General features: G+C 42.3%; 1 protein-coding gene across 2 annotated transcripts in view; it reads right to left on the reverse strand.

Annotated features, from left to right (window-relative positions):
• The window catches only part of CCDC146 (coiled-coil domain containing 146), a 150147-nt gene that overhangs the window by 7118 nt on the left and 125521 nt on the right, over nt 1-17508 (reverse strand). For both annotated transcript variants that reach the window (XM_040343470.1, XM_040343471.1), the window contains exons 13-16: nt 16039-16203; nt 12865-13089; nt 10593-10821; nt 874-1002 (exon numbers count right to left, since the gene is read on the reverse strand). In XM_040343470.1, coding sequence (XP_040199404.1) covers nt 874-1002; nt 10593-10821; nt 12865-13089; nt 16039-16203 — 748 coding nt within the window. The remainder of the gene's footprint in view (nt 1-873; nt 1003-10592; nt 10822-12864; nt 13090-16038; nt 16204-17508) is intronic.

Consider the following 17508-nt stretch of genomic DNA (forward strand, 5'->3'; position numbering starts at 1 on the left):
ACTTGCCTGCTCTGTGCAGTGATTTTGCACAGAGCAGCTCCAATAATCTTCTTTTCGGCTCCCCCGCCCGTGCTCCTGGCTCCCCCCCTTCAAGCAGTGGCCCCCCCCCAGAGAAAGCTGCTTGTCCTGGGGGCACTGCTGCATACTCGCTTCCGAGCCACTGCTCTATGCATCCTTAAGCTATATGGAGCTGCAGCTTGTACCCCCCGCTCTAACCTCATTGGCTGTGATTGACAGCAGTGGGAGTCAATGGGCTCCCGCTGATGTCTCAGCAAATAAGGAGGGAGAGTCCTGGGATAGCCAAGGCTATTGTGAACATTGCTGGGTCAGAGGAAGCTCAGGTAAGTGTTGGGGGGCTGCTGAAGGCTGAAAAAAAGTGGAGGTGTTTGCATTCCAAATTAGGTAGGACATGCATAATACATTTTCTTTTCTTCAGCCAGTGAGTTAATTGAAAAAAAAAAGTGCCAATTACACACACACACACACACACACGCGTTAAAATGTGAATGGGGAAATTGCTCCCGCAGTGGTATAGTGTTCTCATGGCAAATAGGCTGTTCAGCTTGCAAGGGGATGTTTCCTCAGAGCTTGGTGAATGTAGTGAATCTCACTTTGAAACGAATACCCAATCATGTGCAAGAAAAGACAGAATGTTTGCCTGCACATGATTGCATGATGATGGAAGTCAGTAGAGCTTCACTTCATTCACTAAGCCAAGTTAAAATTCCCTTGCAATGTGACACTTTTTCTTTAAAATGTGAATTAATATGCTGGAGGCTGTCATTGCCATTTTTCCCTCCATGGTAAGCATAACATAGCTACAGGACATTTAAAGTGAGAATCTATTTAAGCTGGCTTTGATTTTAACTCTACCTCCTCTGTTCTCTTCAAAAGCTCTTGTTGTGATGGGTCCTTTCCTTCAAGCAAGCGAATCCTACTTGCTTTCTCTGGATCCTGTGCCTGTTTTTCCAGGTCATTCAATCTGTCGTTACACTGGGAAAGCTGCTCAATAAAGAAAAAAATATATATTAACTTTAAGTATTCAGTGATGCAGTCGATTACCTTGTATGCAACAGAAATTCAAAAAAAGTAAGTATGCAAATAGAGAAAAAAAAAATCATACATTTTTACTTGTGTGTCTTATACTTCTACAAATATTGGGTCCTTCTACAAATATGGCTTTATGGGATTCCTTTTCAGAAAAACAGGAAGTATTATATTAGATCGCTTCAGGCCATTTCAGCACAATAAAGCAAAAATACCTGTTTTCCTCATTAGTGTTGGTTTTCAGGAATGTTAGATAAATATGAATGTTTAACCCTTTTTCTGCCAGGCCCTCCATTTTGTACATTCAGGTGGCCAGACCATTTTTGAAATTTTTCCTTTTGCTTTTTTTATCTTCCACTTCTAGCTTTTAGAGTTTGTAAAAAACCCCCCCCCCCCCCCCAACCATATATTTTATGAAAGCACATGATCAGTAGAAAAAAAAAGTGCTTCTGATTTTTTAGACAATGTGGTATTTGTGCAAATGTTTATCAAACCAATATATTTGCAAAAAATACACGAAAACCATTATTAGCCGATAAAAAAAACACAGCAAATGTAACAAAATAATTATAGAAGCGTAAATCGGAGCTCCACCCAAAAATGAAACTTCCGCTTTTCGGCACCCCCCCCCCCTCCGGTGTCACATTTGGCACCTTTCAGGGGGAGGGGGGAGCAGATACCTGTGTAATACAGGTATTTTGCTCCCACTTCTGGGCATAGATACCCAAGCCACCCACGGGTATCTACGCCCTCCCGCTGTCTTCTGGGAGACACACAGGTCCCAGGAGACGGCAGGGACCAGTGGGATCGCGCAGCGCGAGTCACGCATGTGCAGTAGGGAACCAGGAAGTGAAGCTGCAAGGCTTCACTTTCTGATTCCCTTTTCCGAAGATTGCGGCGGCAGCACCCGAGAGCTGAGCGATAAATCGATTCGGGTGCCAAGATCGCAGGCGCCCTGAACAGGTAAGTGTCATTATTTAAAAAGTCAGCAGCTGCAGTATTTGCTGCAGTAATAGCGGCAAAACTCTGCTTTAACCTGTATTGAGTTAATAAATAACAAATATTTGTACCTTTTTTTTTAAATTGCGCCTTTTTGCGAAATGGTGAAAAGTGAACAGACGCAAAAGTGTAAATATCCAAATTTCTCAAAAAATCAGAAGGTTTTAATTTTTACACTACAGCTTTCAGAATTTTGTCTAAGACCCCTAAAACCATATATTTTTAGAAAGCATATGACCTCTAGAATAAAAAGAAAGTGCTACTGATTTTTTTAAACCCTGTGGTATTTGTCTATCAAACTAATATATTTGCAAAAAATACACTAAAACCATTATTGGCAGATAAAAACACAGCTAATTTTACAAAATTCCTGCTAAATCCCTACTAAATATAAAAGCTTAACCTGTATGGAGTTAATAAAGAACAAATATTTTGTACATTTTAAATTGCGCCTTTTTGCAAAATGGTGAAAATCGAACGTACCCAAAAATTTCTCAAAAAATCTGAAGGTTTTCATTTTACAAATTCTGAAAGCTGTAAGTGAAAAAGACCCCCTAAACCATATATTTTCTGAAAGTACATAGCCAGTAGAATAAAAAGAAGGTGCTACTGATTTTTAAGGCAACACGATATTTGCGCAAATGTTTATCAGAACAATATTTTTGCTAAAAATACACGAAAATCATTAATGGTGCACATAAACACGTTACTTACAAAACTCCTGCTAAATCTTTCACATATGGCATACTAAAGTGTACGCCCATGGGAGGGCCATGTTTACCTGCACAGGTATTCCATGCATCCCCGTATAGGCAGTCCCATTTATGTCAATTGGGATGCTGTTCTCAATCTGACATCCGTGTGGGTACATGACCACAAACAAAGACCGTGGTGAGCTTAGGCATACCTACCTGAATGTAAAATTGGGAGCAATGGCTCTGTTCATGCAGGTGCTACATCCCAAATTACATCACTGGGACTGCCTGCACAGCGATGCATAGAACACCTGTACATCCCTGTAAAGGTACGCTGTGTATGCCCTGTGTGAACAAGGCCTTATGCCCCTTTCACGCAAGCAGACCGGTCGTGTCTGCCTGTCTGTTTTTCAGGTGGGCCCAATCAGACCACCCATTCTCTATAGAGAGGCTGATGTAAATGGACATGTGTCTGTTTAGACCCGCCTGCATCCGATCCAGGTCAGTCCAGTCCACTAAAAACGGACAGATAGGGGTTCCATTCCCCATCCATCTAGCAGATTGGATCATATTGAAAATAATAGGTGGTCGGTTTTCATCCAACCGCCCCATAGAGAACAGCGGGCTGATGCAGAGCGGACAGGGACCTGTCATCCGCCTGCTCAGCGGGGATCAGCAGACCGATCCCCTGTTGAGCAGGTGGATCTGCTTGACAGCTCCATGTGAAAGGGGTCTTACCAGGAGCAGCCTGTCCACTAGGGCTGCTGGAGTTTTTTTGTTTTGTTTTTGTGAGGCTCTAATTGGCTTGAAAGAGGTTGGGCTCAGGGCGCAAAACACTGCACCCCGAACCCACCCACTTTTGACAACAGCAAATTAATATTGGCTTCTCCCGAGGAAGTCCAGGAGGGGTGAGTGCGGGGGGAGACCGTCAACTTAGAGGGGTAAGTGTGGGGGGCGTCACTGTATGGGCAGACTGATCTGGGTGTTGCCGTCCCCCAAAAAGTTGTGATCGCTGCCTGCTCCCTCTCTATTACAGGAGGGGGGCTTGGTAAATGCATGTTTATCAAGCCTCAACTCCACCCCCACCGCTCATGGAGCTCAGTGCAGGGAGAAGCTGCAGGCGGCGGGAGGGGAAGGTGGGATGCTGCTCGCAGCAGCCATGGATCGGGGTGTGGGGACTATCTGACTGGTGGGGGTGACACATCTGGATCCCCCAAACCCCATGCAGCACCTGAAGTTGGTGGGAGTGGAAGAGGATGGATTACCGGCTAATGATGGTAGCTGCAGGGGATGGGGTTTGCTGGGGGAATCGGGTGTGGGAAAGGAGATAAATCAGTGCTGGAGGGGAAGAAGGTGGGTGAAGGGGATAGGAAAGGAGAGTGGGGGAGCAGTTTTAGATGGAAGTTAGTGGCGGGAGGTGTAGAGTCAGGGGGCAGGGAAGCAGCGGCATGGAGAGGAGGCGGACAGTCTCATTACAGACTGTGCCACCTGCAGGTACTTCTGTAGGTCCATGCCAAATATATATGGACCTAACTGTATATACCTTTAGCATGGCATTAACCATTATTTTCTTTTTACAAGGGATTTTATTATTAATTGTTCAAATAGACAGAGCCATCAATTGGACCGTTCCATTCAACAATGAATAAGTGTGAGCGTGAAAAAGCACACATAACTAGTGTACTGAGCCATACAGTATAAAGTAACTGATCAGAAAATAAGAGGAAACAAAGAAGAAAGAACAGTAGCTAGAGAAAGCAAAGAATGAAAAAGAGGAGGAGTCCCAAGGATTTACAACGCAGTGCTGTTGGAGAGACAAAAGAGCACTGTCAAACAGAGATGGCTGAGCATAGGTAATCTATTGCCACGCCCAGAGAAATTTCAAATGGGTGTCTGACAATAGAACTGTCAGAATTGGGGTTTTCTGAAGCCCTTGCTATGGTCAATTTAGTTGCAATAAAAAGATGTAATGCCAATTTTGCTGTAGGCAAAGTAATTCTTTAATCAGTTTACAGAGAAGGGCTTTGTATGGATTACATTTGAGGTAAGAAGCAAGGTGCAGAGTAGGGCATAAACTGTGACCCAAAGTCTGCACACCTTCAGGCAAGACCACCAGATAATGTGTGTCATCGTTCCTACCTGTGAGCATCCTCGGAAACCATATCTTGGCGGGTAGGCAAGGATAAAATGTGCAAGTCTAGCCGGCATGTAATACAATCTATACAGAATCTTGTAGGCATTTTCCAAGATAAGCACATTCTTGTAGCACTTGGATAGTGTCAAGGTCATAATCTGCCAGTCCCCTGGGTTCCCATTGGAGATGGTATTGTCGCAGCGGGGGCTTTCTGAAATGTATTATTGGGAAATAAATCTGTGAAAAAAGGCCAGGGGATTGGGGTTTGGCCCTATAAAGACTCATAAATAGGGTCAATGTGTACGGGGTGGGCTGAGACCCGAGGAGCAGGGAAATAAAGTGACGAAATTGGAGATATCTATAATGCTCTCTTAATGGAATATTGTTTGAGGACCTGAGGGTATCATGGGAGTGAGAAGAGAGTGGATAACAAGAAATCCATTATCAGGCCCGCAGAGAATTTGACCAAGTCACACATTTGGAGGGTATGAAATAGAATTGGGCTAAGTTTTGCTGGGCGAAGGGCAGTGGGAAGCCAAGGCATAACCCATTATTTTCCAAGCATAACCCATTATTTTCCAAGGATGGCCTCTGCAGAATGCAATTTCAATAAAACAACTCGCAAGTTTTTTATTTTTTTCCAAATTTGTCGGCTTATCACTATTTTTACATAGACATTACAGTTTTCCCGTTTAAACTGGTACAATTTGGAAAGCCATTTTTCTGACAATCTTTGTAAATAAGCCTCAACGCATATTGTGACAGAGCCAGCTAAGTTTGACATGTTTCCTTTGAAAAAAAATGGCAAGAAGCCTAATAAGTGTGGAAATATTCAAGAGGAAGAACATAATACAGAATGTTTTTGTCTAATGGTATTTTTTATCTTTAGGGAGAATGTTCAGTCAATTTTCTCTTTCATACTGAAATAGAAAGAGCATTTAAAAAGGAGAGTGGAGGAAAATGTGTCAAATCTACTTACTAACATTCTTTCTTGGAATGACTATTTCTGAACTGTTTTAAAGGTAATCTACAGAGTTCAAAAAGGCAGCAAGGCAACTAGAAGTCAAATCAAGAAGAGTGCCAGGATATGTATGGAGATTAACAAACAAAAAGATCCTAATTTGAAATTTTCAAGTTAATGTTTATCAATTTAAAATGCAAATCAAGGCAAAACTTATTATCTCCTTTTTTTTTTTTTTTTTTTTAGATTTGGATAGAGTGGTCAGATTTTAATTGTTGGCTTTGTCCCTATTATGGAGATTAGGAGGTTTCTAACTGTCCTGATCACCAGTGCCACTGGAAATAAAGGTGACCATAACCCCCCAATATTAAGACAATTAAACAGGAAATCTTCCAATTGGGATACTTGTTTCCCTGACAATTGTCTAAGAGGGGCTATCCCTCACATTCGAAAGCTATACCCTTCTCTTCCTGTTGAGCTTACAGAGCAGGAAGTGAAAGCTCCCTAATGAGACACAGGCAAAAAAAGCTGTTTTTAACCCTCCTCTACTTTAGCAAAAAAAAAAAAAATAGATAACAGTGTTTTGCTTTTAGATACTGTATACTTTTAAAGTTGGTTAATCGCTCTCGTCGATATTCTAAAGTAGTGGTCCTTAAAGTCTCTAAGAAAAGGACCAGTTCACTGTCCTTCAGATTGTTGCCAGTATGAGTAGAAACTGCCCTGACATTAGTTGGTGTGAAAAACACTCCAGGGTCGGTGGTTATTGAGTAAAAATTACCTTGTGCCTTTGGTTAGAAGGAACAGGAACAAAGCCCCATTGTTGGTGATAGTGGAAGAAATAGTGCCCTTGGTATTAGTGGGAGTAACAGTCCCCCATCATTGGTGTCAATGGGAGGAAACCGTTTCCCTTGTTGGTTTAATTTCAAGAAATAGTGGGATTAATTTACGAATACTGGGAGTACAAAATCTGGTTGCAGCTGTGCACAGAATCCAATCGACTTCCTTTTTTTTTTAACCAAAGCTAAATAGAACTAGCTGAAGTTAGAAGCTGGCTGCCATTGCACTCTCCAGTTTTAGTAAATAAACCCCAGTGGCTCAAGGGCCAAAGGCAAGCATAGGACCAATGTTTGGGGGCCACTGGTTTAATGTGTATGTAAAGGCAATTTTTTTTTTCTAGTTTTGGATAAAGTGGGTAAGGTTAGCCCCTCTGTCAAGTTTCTTGCTGTCTGTTCCTCTACTGTGGAGATTCACTTCTTTTATTTACTGTGGTGACCGATGTCATCAAGACAGAAAGTGAGCCAAAGTCAACATTTTAGAGATGTCACCAGAGCAAGAGGTGAGGGTAAATCATCATGAGGACAATTGTTCGGGTGACAACTATCTAAGTTGGGGATTCCTCACACTTTGGTGAGATTTACTAAGATTTTTTGGTGTGGCTCCAAGACAGAAAATTACAGGGGTTGTAAAGGAAAAAAAAATTACCCAAAATAGTTTCCTTTACCTTAGCGCAGTCCTCCTTCACTTACAGTGGGGATCGAAAGTTTGGGCACCCCAGGTAAAAATTTGTATTAATGTGCATAACGAAGCCAAGGAAAGATAGAAAAATCTCCAAAAGGCATCAAATTACAGATTAGACATTCTTATATGTCAAAAAAAGTTAGATTTTATTTCCATCATTTACACTTTCAAAATGACAGAAAACAAAAAAATGGCGTCTGCAAAAGTTTGGGCACCCTGCAGAATTTATAGCATGCACTGCCCCCTTTGCAAAGCTGAGACCTGCCAGTGTCATGGATTGTTCTCAATCATCGTCTGGGAAGACCAGGTGATGTCAATCTCAAAGGTTTTGAATGCCCAGACTCATCTGACCTTGCCCCAACAATCAGCACCATGGGTTCTTCTAAGCAGTTGTCTAGAAAACTGAAAATAGTTGACGTTCACAAAGCTGAAGAAGGCTATAAGAAGATAGCAAAGCGTTTTCAGATGTCAATATCCTCTGTTCGGAATGTAATTAAGAAATGGCAGTCATCAGGAACAGTGGAAGTTAAAGCAAGATCTGGAAGACCAAGAAAAATATCAGACAGGACAGCTCGCAGGATTGTGAGCAAAGCAATTCAAAACCCACGTTTGACTGCACGATCCCTCCAGAAAGATCTGGCAGACACTGGAGTTGTGGTACACTATTCCACTATAAAGAGATACTTGTACAAATATGGTCTTCTACGTCCTCACCACAAAAATCAGCGTTTGAACTTTGCAAATAGACAAGCCTGATGCATTTTGGAAACAAGTTCTGTGGAGCGATGAGGTTAAAATATTACTTTTTGGCCGGAATGAGCAAAGGTACGTTTGGAGAAGAAAGGGCACAGAATTTAAAGAAAATAACCTCTGTCCAACTGTTAAGCATGGGTGTGGATCATGCTTTGGGGTTGTATTGCAGCCAGTGGCACAGGTAACATTTCACAAGTAGAAGGAAAAATTGATTCAATAAATTGTCAGAAAATTTTGGATGGTAACTTGATGCCATCTGTGAAAAAGCTGAAGTTAAAGCGGAGGTTCACCCAAAAAACAAGTATCTAACATTACATTCAGTATTCCTCAAACATGTACAGTATGCCGGTGTTTTTTTTGGGGGGGTGTACTTCGCCCATATGATTGACGTGCCTGAGAAAAACTCCCACCGGCGGATAAGGAGCGTCACAACTTTCGGAAAGTAGCCGAACCGCGAGTCGGCTCTATACGGCGCCTGCGCAGTCAGCTCTACACGGCTCCTAGTCGGTGCGCAGGCGCCGTATAGAGCCGACTCGCGGTTCGGCTACTTTCGGGGAAGTCGTGACGCTCCTTATCCTCCAGTGGGAGTTTTTCTCAGGCACGTCAATCATATGGGCGAAGTCCCAGATAACATTACGGCACTGCACAGGAACGCCCAGTCCCGCGGGAGCGAGTACCCGGAAGCCAGGAGGAAAATACAGATAATACTGTATGTGAACCTCCGCTTTAAAGAGAGGATGGCTTCTACAAATGGATAATGATCCTAAACACACCTCAAAATCCATGGGGGATTACATCAAGAGGCGTAAACTGAAGGTTTTGCCATGGCCTTCACAATCTCCTGACCTCAACATAATTAAAAATCTATGGATAGACCATAAATGAGCAGTGCGTGACAGACAGCCCAGAAATCTCAAAGAACTGGAAGACTTTTGTAAGGAAGAATGGGCAAAGATACCTCAAACAAGAATTGAAAGACTCTTGGCTGGCTACAAAAAGCGTTTACAAGCTGTGATACTTGCCAAAGGGGGCAGTACAAGATATTAACTCTGCAGGGTGCCCAAACTTTTTCAGACGCCATTTTTTTGTTTTCTGTAATTTTGAAAGTGTAAATCATGGAAATAAAATCTAACTTTGTTTGACATATTTTAAGAATGTCTAATCTGTAATCTGATGCCTTTTGGAGATTTTTTCATCTTTCCTTGGCTTCGTTATGCACATTAATACAAATTTTTACCTGGGGTGCCCAAACTTTCGATCCCCACTGTACCTCGTCCTTCCATTTTGCTTTTAAATGTCCTTATTTCTTCTGATAAATGCTCACTTCCTGTTCTTCTATCTGTAACTCACCACTGTAATTTGAGGCTTTCTTCCTGGTGTGGAGAACGCCTCTTGAGGGGGGAGGGGGTGAGCAGGAGTGTCAGGATGCCCACTAACACACAGCTCCTTTCTCCATCTGCAAAGTAGAGAGTGTCCTGACTTGCCTGCTCGCCCCCTCCCCCCTCAAGAGGCTTTCTCCACACCAGGAAGAAAGCCTTGCATTATGGTGGTGAGTTACAGACAGAAGAACAGAAAGTGAGGATTTCTCAGAAGAAATAAGGACATTTAAAAGCAAAATTGAAGGATAAGGTAAGTGAAGGGGGACTGCACTAAGTTAAAGGAAGCTATTTAGGGAAAACATTTTTTTCCTTTACAACCCCTTTAAGGAGAATCTTTCCATTGGGAAACCTTAACAAAAATAAGCCAATAGGGGGTTAAAACCCCTAATTATTCTATTCTTTTGTCAAACTGACATTTTTAAGGGCTGCATGCGACCCTCTCATTCCCTCTTTGCACCCTTAGTGGTTTAAGTATATAATAAAAAAAAAAGAAATGTGCCCCAACAGTTTTACAGTTGATAATTTCCCTTCCCTTATAACATTTTGGAACTGAATATTGGCCCCTTTCTCTGGAATACATTTTTTAATTTTGCAATTTTTACTATGTTGACTTCCAAAGTGCCAGAATCGTTTTCTAGAATTAAATAATGGCCCAAGTAGACAAAATGTGGCCCTTTTGAAGTGCTGGTGTCCATTTGCACCTTAGTGACCTAGCACATTGCATTAGCATATGTTTCGTTAAGGAAGACCAATAAAATAAAAATAAATAACAAAGCACCAAAATGTTCAAACAATCGAAATATACCATTTTATGCAACACAATACACCAAAATGCATGACCGTGTTTTGCTGGGTATTATGGTGGACTGCAATGTGTGTGCGTTCTCGCACGGTATTAAAATCAATGGCATCATAATGCACTGATGCATGTAATGGTGTGTTGAGGTAATGCATGTTTTACCGCAACAAAACTGTGTAAATGGGCCTTTAACCCTCTCAGTTTGTCAGTTTTTAAGTGACCTCTGACCCACAGAACTTCTCATATTTGTGTCATATGTCTGTCAATAAGTTTAATTGAGAAATGTATAAAGACTGGTCCCACTGACCTGGATCTGAAGGACCACTAGATCTGATTCTAGTTTCCTCTTATTTGGTAACTCTTTCTTGACTTGTGCAATCTGTCTCTTCTTTTCAACAGCCTTCATCGTTAGGAAACGGATCTTTTCATCTTGTTCCATCAAACTGACATCTCCATTCTGAAGTATCATTTCTTGAGCATTTATCTTTTCGTAGAAGATGCAGACCTCTTCCTCCCGCTCAATTAACTGCACACCCCTGACAGGTAGAAATTAATATTTTTACAGTAGAATATATCTGGGACCTCATGAATGACAGTAAAGCATTAGGAACTGATCTGGTCGCCTTAAAGCCACCAATTTGATTTAAACTTTCAGGTTCAAACTGTACGTTTTTAGGCTAGTTTTAATTGACAGCTTTATATATTTTAAAAAATATTCATTAAAGGTTCATTTACACTATCTGTGCTGAACTGCTTTTTCTGTACTGGATAAATACAGTTCACTTTCAGGGCACTTAGAAAACATGTGTTTTCTTTGTGCCCATTCACACCACAATGCTGGCGTGATGTGTGGTGCAGAAAAATGCAACATGATATGCAGTGTCATCCAGTGCAGTAAACAGCAGTGCAACACATCACACTGCTTTGTGATATATTTTGAAATGCACATTACAGAGCCAGCACTGCTTTAACCTATACAGTAAAACACTGCATTTTACCACACGCACACATATGGTCGGATTTCCCAAAAGGCCCTGTAGCCATGTGCCTACAGGTGCCCTTCCTAGAGGGGCACCCGTCTGCATGAGTTTTTATGATCTCTCTATATACAGACTGATCCTGATATACACAGAGCACAGACTGTAGATGGGGGATATCACAATTCTGAGATGAGGATCAATCTGTAGAAGATTTCTCTCTCTCTCTCTCTCTCTCTCTCTCTCTCTCTCTCTCTCTCTCTCTCTCTCTCTCTCTCTCTATATATATATATATATATATATATATATATATATATATATATATATATACACACACACACAAACACGGGTCTCAGGGGGAGAGTATGGTAGATCAGTGGTATGTAGTGCACTGGGGTCTCCTCCGGTGATTGGACCTGGGATGTCCTGGCTCCTGGTCTCTATACACATGGGGGGGGGGGGAGTGGATACATTGCAATGCAGTGTATTAGGGACTCACCTCTGTGTTGGAGGGGGTGCCTGGTGCTCATAGCTCTACAGGTTTCTCTCCATTCAGTACCGGTTCAATGCCGCATACTGCCAGATAACCCCTCTGGGACAGTAGCAGTGTGATCACATTCCCTCCACACCGCCTGATGTTCTCCAATGACCAGGCCAGGATCGGACTGGTGGCATGTCTGGTCTGAGCTGTGCGCCGCACCCCCCCCCCCCCCAACTCTGGACGTAGCCAGCTCCCCTGCCTACACGTGGACATGGTAGAGCGGGGAGCTGCATGGGAGCCAGGATGGGATCAGGGGATGGATAAAGCAGGGATGGGATTGGGGTGGTGGATGGAGCTGGGATGGGATCGGGATAGTGGATGGAGCTGGTATTTGATATGGGGTGCTTCAGAATTCTCTGCCTATAGGCTCCTGAGATGTAAATCTGGCCATGACCACACAGCTTAGGCCCCTTTCACACTGAGGCGTATTTCAGGCGTTGTAGCGCTAAAAATTGCGCATAAATAACCCCTGAGATAATCCTGCCCCGATGCGCTGGCGGGAGGAAAAAAAAGCTCCTGCAAGCAGCATGTTTGGAGCGGTATAGGAGCAGGGTGTTTACCGCTCCTATACTGCTCCTTCTTATTGAAATCAATGGGAAACCGCAGTAATACCGCCGGCAATGCGCCTCTGCAGAGGCGCATTGCCGGCGGTATTAACCCTTTTTCGTCCGCTAGCGGGGGTTAAAACCGCACCGCTAGCAGCCGAATATCGCGGTAAATATGACATTATAGCGGCGCTAAAAATCGCGCCACTTTACCGCCACCGCACCTCCCCTGCCCAGTGTGAAAGGGGTCTTGGTGTGAGCAAAGCCTGACACTTTTATACATCACTAAACCCATCAATTTATTGATTTCTTAAAACAATTAAATTCAAGGCACATAAACTAGCACAGCAGCAGCTAATGGTCTTCATGCTAACAATCTATCATTATAGCGATGTGAATTTTTAAAAACCAGACGACATACTGCAATATTAGAAGCCCTGTGTGAATTTCTGGCACTTTGTAATAATGTATAATGAAATGCACAACAAAATGTGTCATGAAGGCTACTATAGTCACCTCTCATTTCTGTTCTGCACCGCTGTTTCATACTTTTTGCGAAGACGAACCATATCCTCCTCTGCTTGGTTAATCATATTTGTAAGTCTGCCAATCTCCATTTTCTTTTGTTCTCTGATTTCTTTCATTTCTTGAAGAATAACAGTAATTTTGCTCTTATCTTTGCGAAGACTGTCTCGGATCATATGGTTATTGGTCTGTTTCAGCATAGCCTTTTGTAGTTGTCTGTGCCACAAAATGAAAAGATTTACCTTTTAACTTCTTTATTACATTTATTATTAATAATAATAGAAACTGATCTATTGCATGATTCCAGAAAATTGTCATCTGACGATGCTATAATGCAAAGGTGAGACGCTACAGAAGATTGTTCTTCAGTTAGAATGTAGTGTAGAATATGCCTTAATAAGATGCCATTATTTGAATTGATATTTACAGATATTCTTTGTTAATATTTATTACTGGACTGACGAAAAGGGCAAGGAAGGTCCACTCAGCATGGTTGCTGATTATACTCTACATATAACCTCTTAACTTTCTTCACAAATACAGTGACAGCAACAAGGTACATTTTTGTAAAACAGATTTAGATTTTATATCTTCATGGCTAGTTTGTAAATTTGCAGTATTGTAATTTTTAGCCATGACCAGCCCCACGCACCGATGCCCTTACTCCGATATTTGTTACCATATTTTGGAATAAAACTATCTGTATGATTTATAGTATTCTGATGTCCTTATAATAGTTGTAATAGTTATAGTAAAACTTTAAAGGCAAAACATGTTGACTGATATATTGTGCAGCTCAAGCCTTCTAGAACAATGTACTATGTATTTTGAACCTTTCAGGGTTGTAATTGGATTTATCTAGGTGATCTGTTTACTTAAAGGGGAATTAATTTATAAGTTTATATTTTGTATGAAATTTTTATTTATTTTTTTATCAGTATATAAGCTCTCTATTTTGAGGTACAATCACATAACACCAGTTGGGTATATTTAAAGTTCATTATAAAAAGCGGAGTCCTACTTTTGCATGCCTGTGATTATATTGCCTTCTGACAATGCTGTTGTGCTGATGATTTTGGGCCAGATTCTTGTAGAATCTGCGGCAGCGTAGCGTAAGCCATTTACACCACGCCGCCGCAACTTACTGGAGCAAGTGCTGTATTCTCCAAGCACTTGCTCCGTAATTTGCGGTGGCGTAGTGTAATTGGCCCGGCGTATGGCCGAGTAATTCAAAGGGGGCGGCTTGTATTCAAATTAAGCGCGCCCCCGCGCCGATTGAACTGCGCATGCGCCGGGCTGAAAAATAGCCCAGTGCGCATGCTCCAGCTCATGACGGAAAACGTCAATAACGCTGACGTGAGCGTCATTGACGTAAAGTCGTATTCAAGAACGACTTAGGAAAATTACGTAATCGACGGAAAAAGACGACGCGGAACCGACGCCATACTTAACATGGCATACGGCGGACTGGCGTAAGGTTACCCCTCATATAGCAGGGGTAACCTTACGCTTACGCAAACGATGTAAATGACGAGTACGCGATGAAAATTTGTTCGGGAATCGGCGTATCAAGCTCATTTGCATAGTCAAATGAGACCTGAACGTAAACGCCACCTAGCGGTCAGCGTTGTATTGCATTTAGGATCCAACGGTGTAAGTGACTTACACCAGTCGGATTCTAGCCTAATTCCGGCGTATCATGTTTTGCGAATACAAAACAATGATACACCGGCGGGAATTTCGAATTACGCCGGCGTAACTCTTGAGAATCTGGCCCTTTGCTTTAGCAATTTAAGTCCATTTGCCTGAAACATCAGAGCATCTTCAGTACCTTAAACAACTCTTTTGATGTTCCATGGCAATACATTTACAGATGTTGATTGATGTGTTTCAGATGGTCAAGCATGGATCCTCAATATAATAAGTTAGAAACTAGCTATTTTAGCCACCGGTTACAGTGTTGATATGTAATAGTCTTGCTGTCTTTATGATAAATTAAGTTACTATACACTCAGGGGCAGATCCACGTACAGCGGCGCATATTACCGATGGGCGTAGCGTATCTAAGATACACTACGCCGCCGTAACTTACTTTTTTTTCCCGAATCCCCAAAGAATGCGCGCCGTAAGTTACGGCAGCGTAGTGTATCTTTGGCGGCGTAAGGGCGTGCAATTCAAATCGATGTGATGGGGGCGTGTTTTATGTAAATACGTCGTGACCCGACGTAAACTACGTTCTTTTTTGAACGGAGCATGCGCCGTCCGTGGGGGTATCCCAGTGCGCATGCTCGAAATTAAACCGGAACAAGCCAATGCTTACGACGGTGACGTCATTCTACGCAAATCCCTATTCGCGAACGACTTACGCAAACGACGTAAAAAATTCAAATTTCGATGCGGGGACGACGGCCATACTTAACATTGAGTACGCCACCATATAGCAGCTTTAACTATACGCCGGAAAAAGCCGAACGCAAACGACGTAAAAAAAAGCGCCGCCCGAGCGTACGTTCGTGGATCGCCGTATCTAGCTAATTTGCATACTCAACGCGGAATTCGACGGAAACGCCACCTAGCGGCCAGCGTAAATATACACCTATGATCCGACGGCGTACTAAGACGTACGCCTGTTGGATCGATCCCTCATTCCGTCGTATCTTGTTTTGTGGATACAAAACAAAGATACGACGCGGGAACTTTGAAATTGCGAGGCGTATCAATAGATACGCCGGCGTAATTTCTTTGTGGATCTTCCCCTCAGTGTATAGGCAGTGGACTGTGGATATTATATATTCTGAGTAAGCTGTATTCTACTTCTTTGTTATAGCGGACAATTGTGGACAATTGCGCACAGCCTGGGAACTTTTCAGAAAAGGGCTAGAAATGACAGGCTCCAAATTCCTCTTGAAACAGGTATGCTTGATATTGCAGGGACAGTATAAAGCCCTGCTGATCAATATTTGTGGTACTAAATTGTATATATATAAGAAAAAAAAAGAATTTAAATAGGCAGATAGAGGTTAAGTTACATTAAATATCGATAGAGTTCATAGAAAATTAGTACATGTCCTTCCCACATTAATAAAGCGTTTGATATATGCCTTCTTTCAGCCTATTTTAACACCATCTCAATCAGTACTCTTTATTTTAAAATTCCACAGAGACCTTTCTTTGCTGGAGACATTGGTTCTCAGAATTTCCACCTCATTTCCATAGATCTTTAATTTCTCTCGCAGCTCTGCTGCCCGTTGAGTCGCTGTCTGAATAAGACTCACACACTTGTTCCTTTCATTGCGGATAATATCATACATCTTTGCAAACTCCTTCAGTCTGTAAGACAGAAATATCTGGAATTAGAGAAACGTATGTAGGATATTTCAGCCCAGATTGCTGCACCCGAATAAAACTGGAGTTGCAATAAGACCGGCTATGGGTTCTCTGAAGTCTTATCACAGCTCCAGTTCTATTCACAACTTATCAGTAGCCCCCATCAACTTTAAGGGTGCCATTAGATTTATTTAACCACTTAAGGACCGGACCAATATGCTGCTAAGGGGTTTTTACAATTTGGCACTGCGTCGCTTTAACAGACAATTGCGCGGTCATGCGACGTGGCTCCCAAACAAAATTTGCGTCCTTTTCTTCCCACAAATAGAGCTTTCTTTTGGTGGTATTTGATCGCCTCTTTGATTTTAATTTTTTGCGCTATATACAAAAATAGAGCGACATTTTTGAAAAAAAAACTATTTTTTTTACTTTTTGTTATAAGAAAAATCAAATAAACTAAATTTTAGTCAAACATTTAGGCCAAAATTTATTCAGCCAAATGTCTTTAGTAAAAAAAAAATCACAATAAAAAAAAAATAGCTACCTAGCGGGAACAGCGACACTAATACAGCGATCAGAAAAATGATCGCTTAGTGACACTGGCAATAGGGAGTGAAAGGGTTAACTAGGGCGGTGATCAAGGGGTTAAAACTTTATTAGGGGGGGGTACGGTGGCTACCCTGGACCTAACACTAACTGCCTGTCACACTGACACTAAATGCAGTGATCAGTACATATATGATCACTGCATTCAGTGACACTGTGACAGAGGGGTGGGGGGGGGGGGGGGGATCGCAAGGGGTTAATGTGCCTGCGTGTACTGGTGTCAGTGTAGTGTTGTGCAGACTCACTGTGTGATGTGATCTCTCCTCAGCGGCGGTTGAAAATACCGCCGAGAGGAGAGATCACATCACTTCCCTCTTCGTTGATGTGCCTGTCCGTGCCATTCTGCCGACGTAAATGTGCATGCGGCGGTCCTTAAGTGGTTAAATAAACATTTATCCCTCAATTCACTTAAAATAGCAGTTTTTCTTTTAAGTCTGAGTTCACACTTGAAACTAATGCAGCCTACGGCAGGGGTCCGGTGCGTCCCTGTTCTGTTTCAGGGATTAATCGGGCCCGAATTTTTGCCTGACTTAAGACCTGAAACTGAGCCAAAGACGCACAGAACCTCTGTGCAATCTGCTCCACAGCCGCTTCGGAGATGTCACAATCTCCTGTCATGCGAATTGGATGCAAGAAAACCTGCATCCAATTCGCACTAGTGTGAACCCAGCCTTAAAACAAAAGGTTTCAGTTAGGCTGAGA

The sequence above is a fragment of the Rana temporaria genome, chromosome 3 (genome assembly GCF_905171775.1).
Source record: "Rana temporaria chromosome 3, aRanTem1.1, whole genome shotgun sequence".
Lineage (NCBI taxonomy): Eukaryota > Metazoa > Chordata > Amphibia > Anura > Ranidae > Rana > Rana temporaria.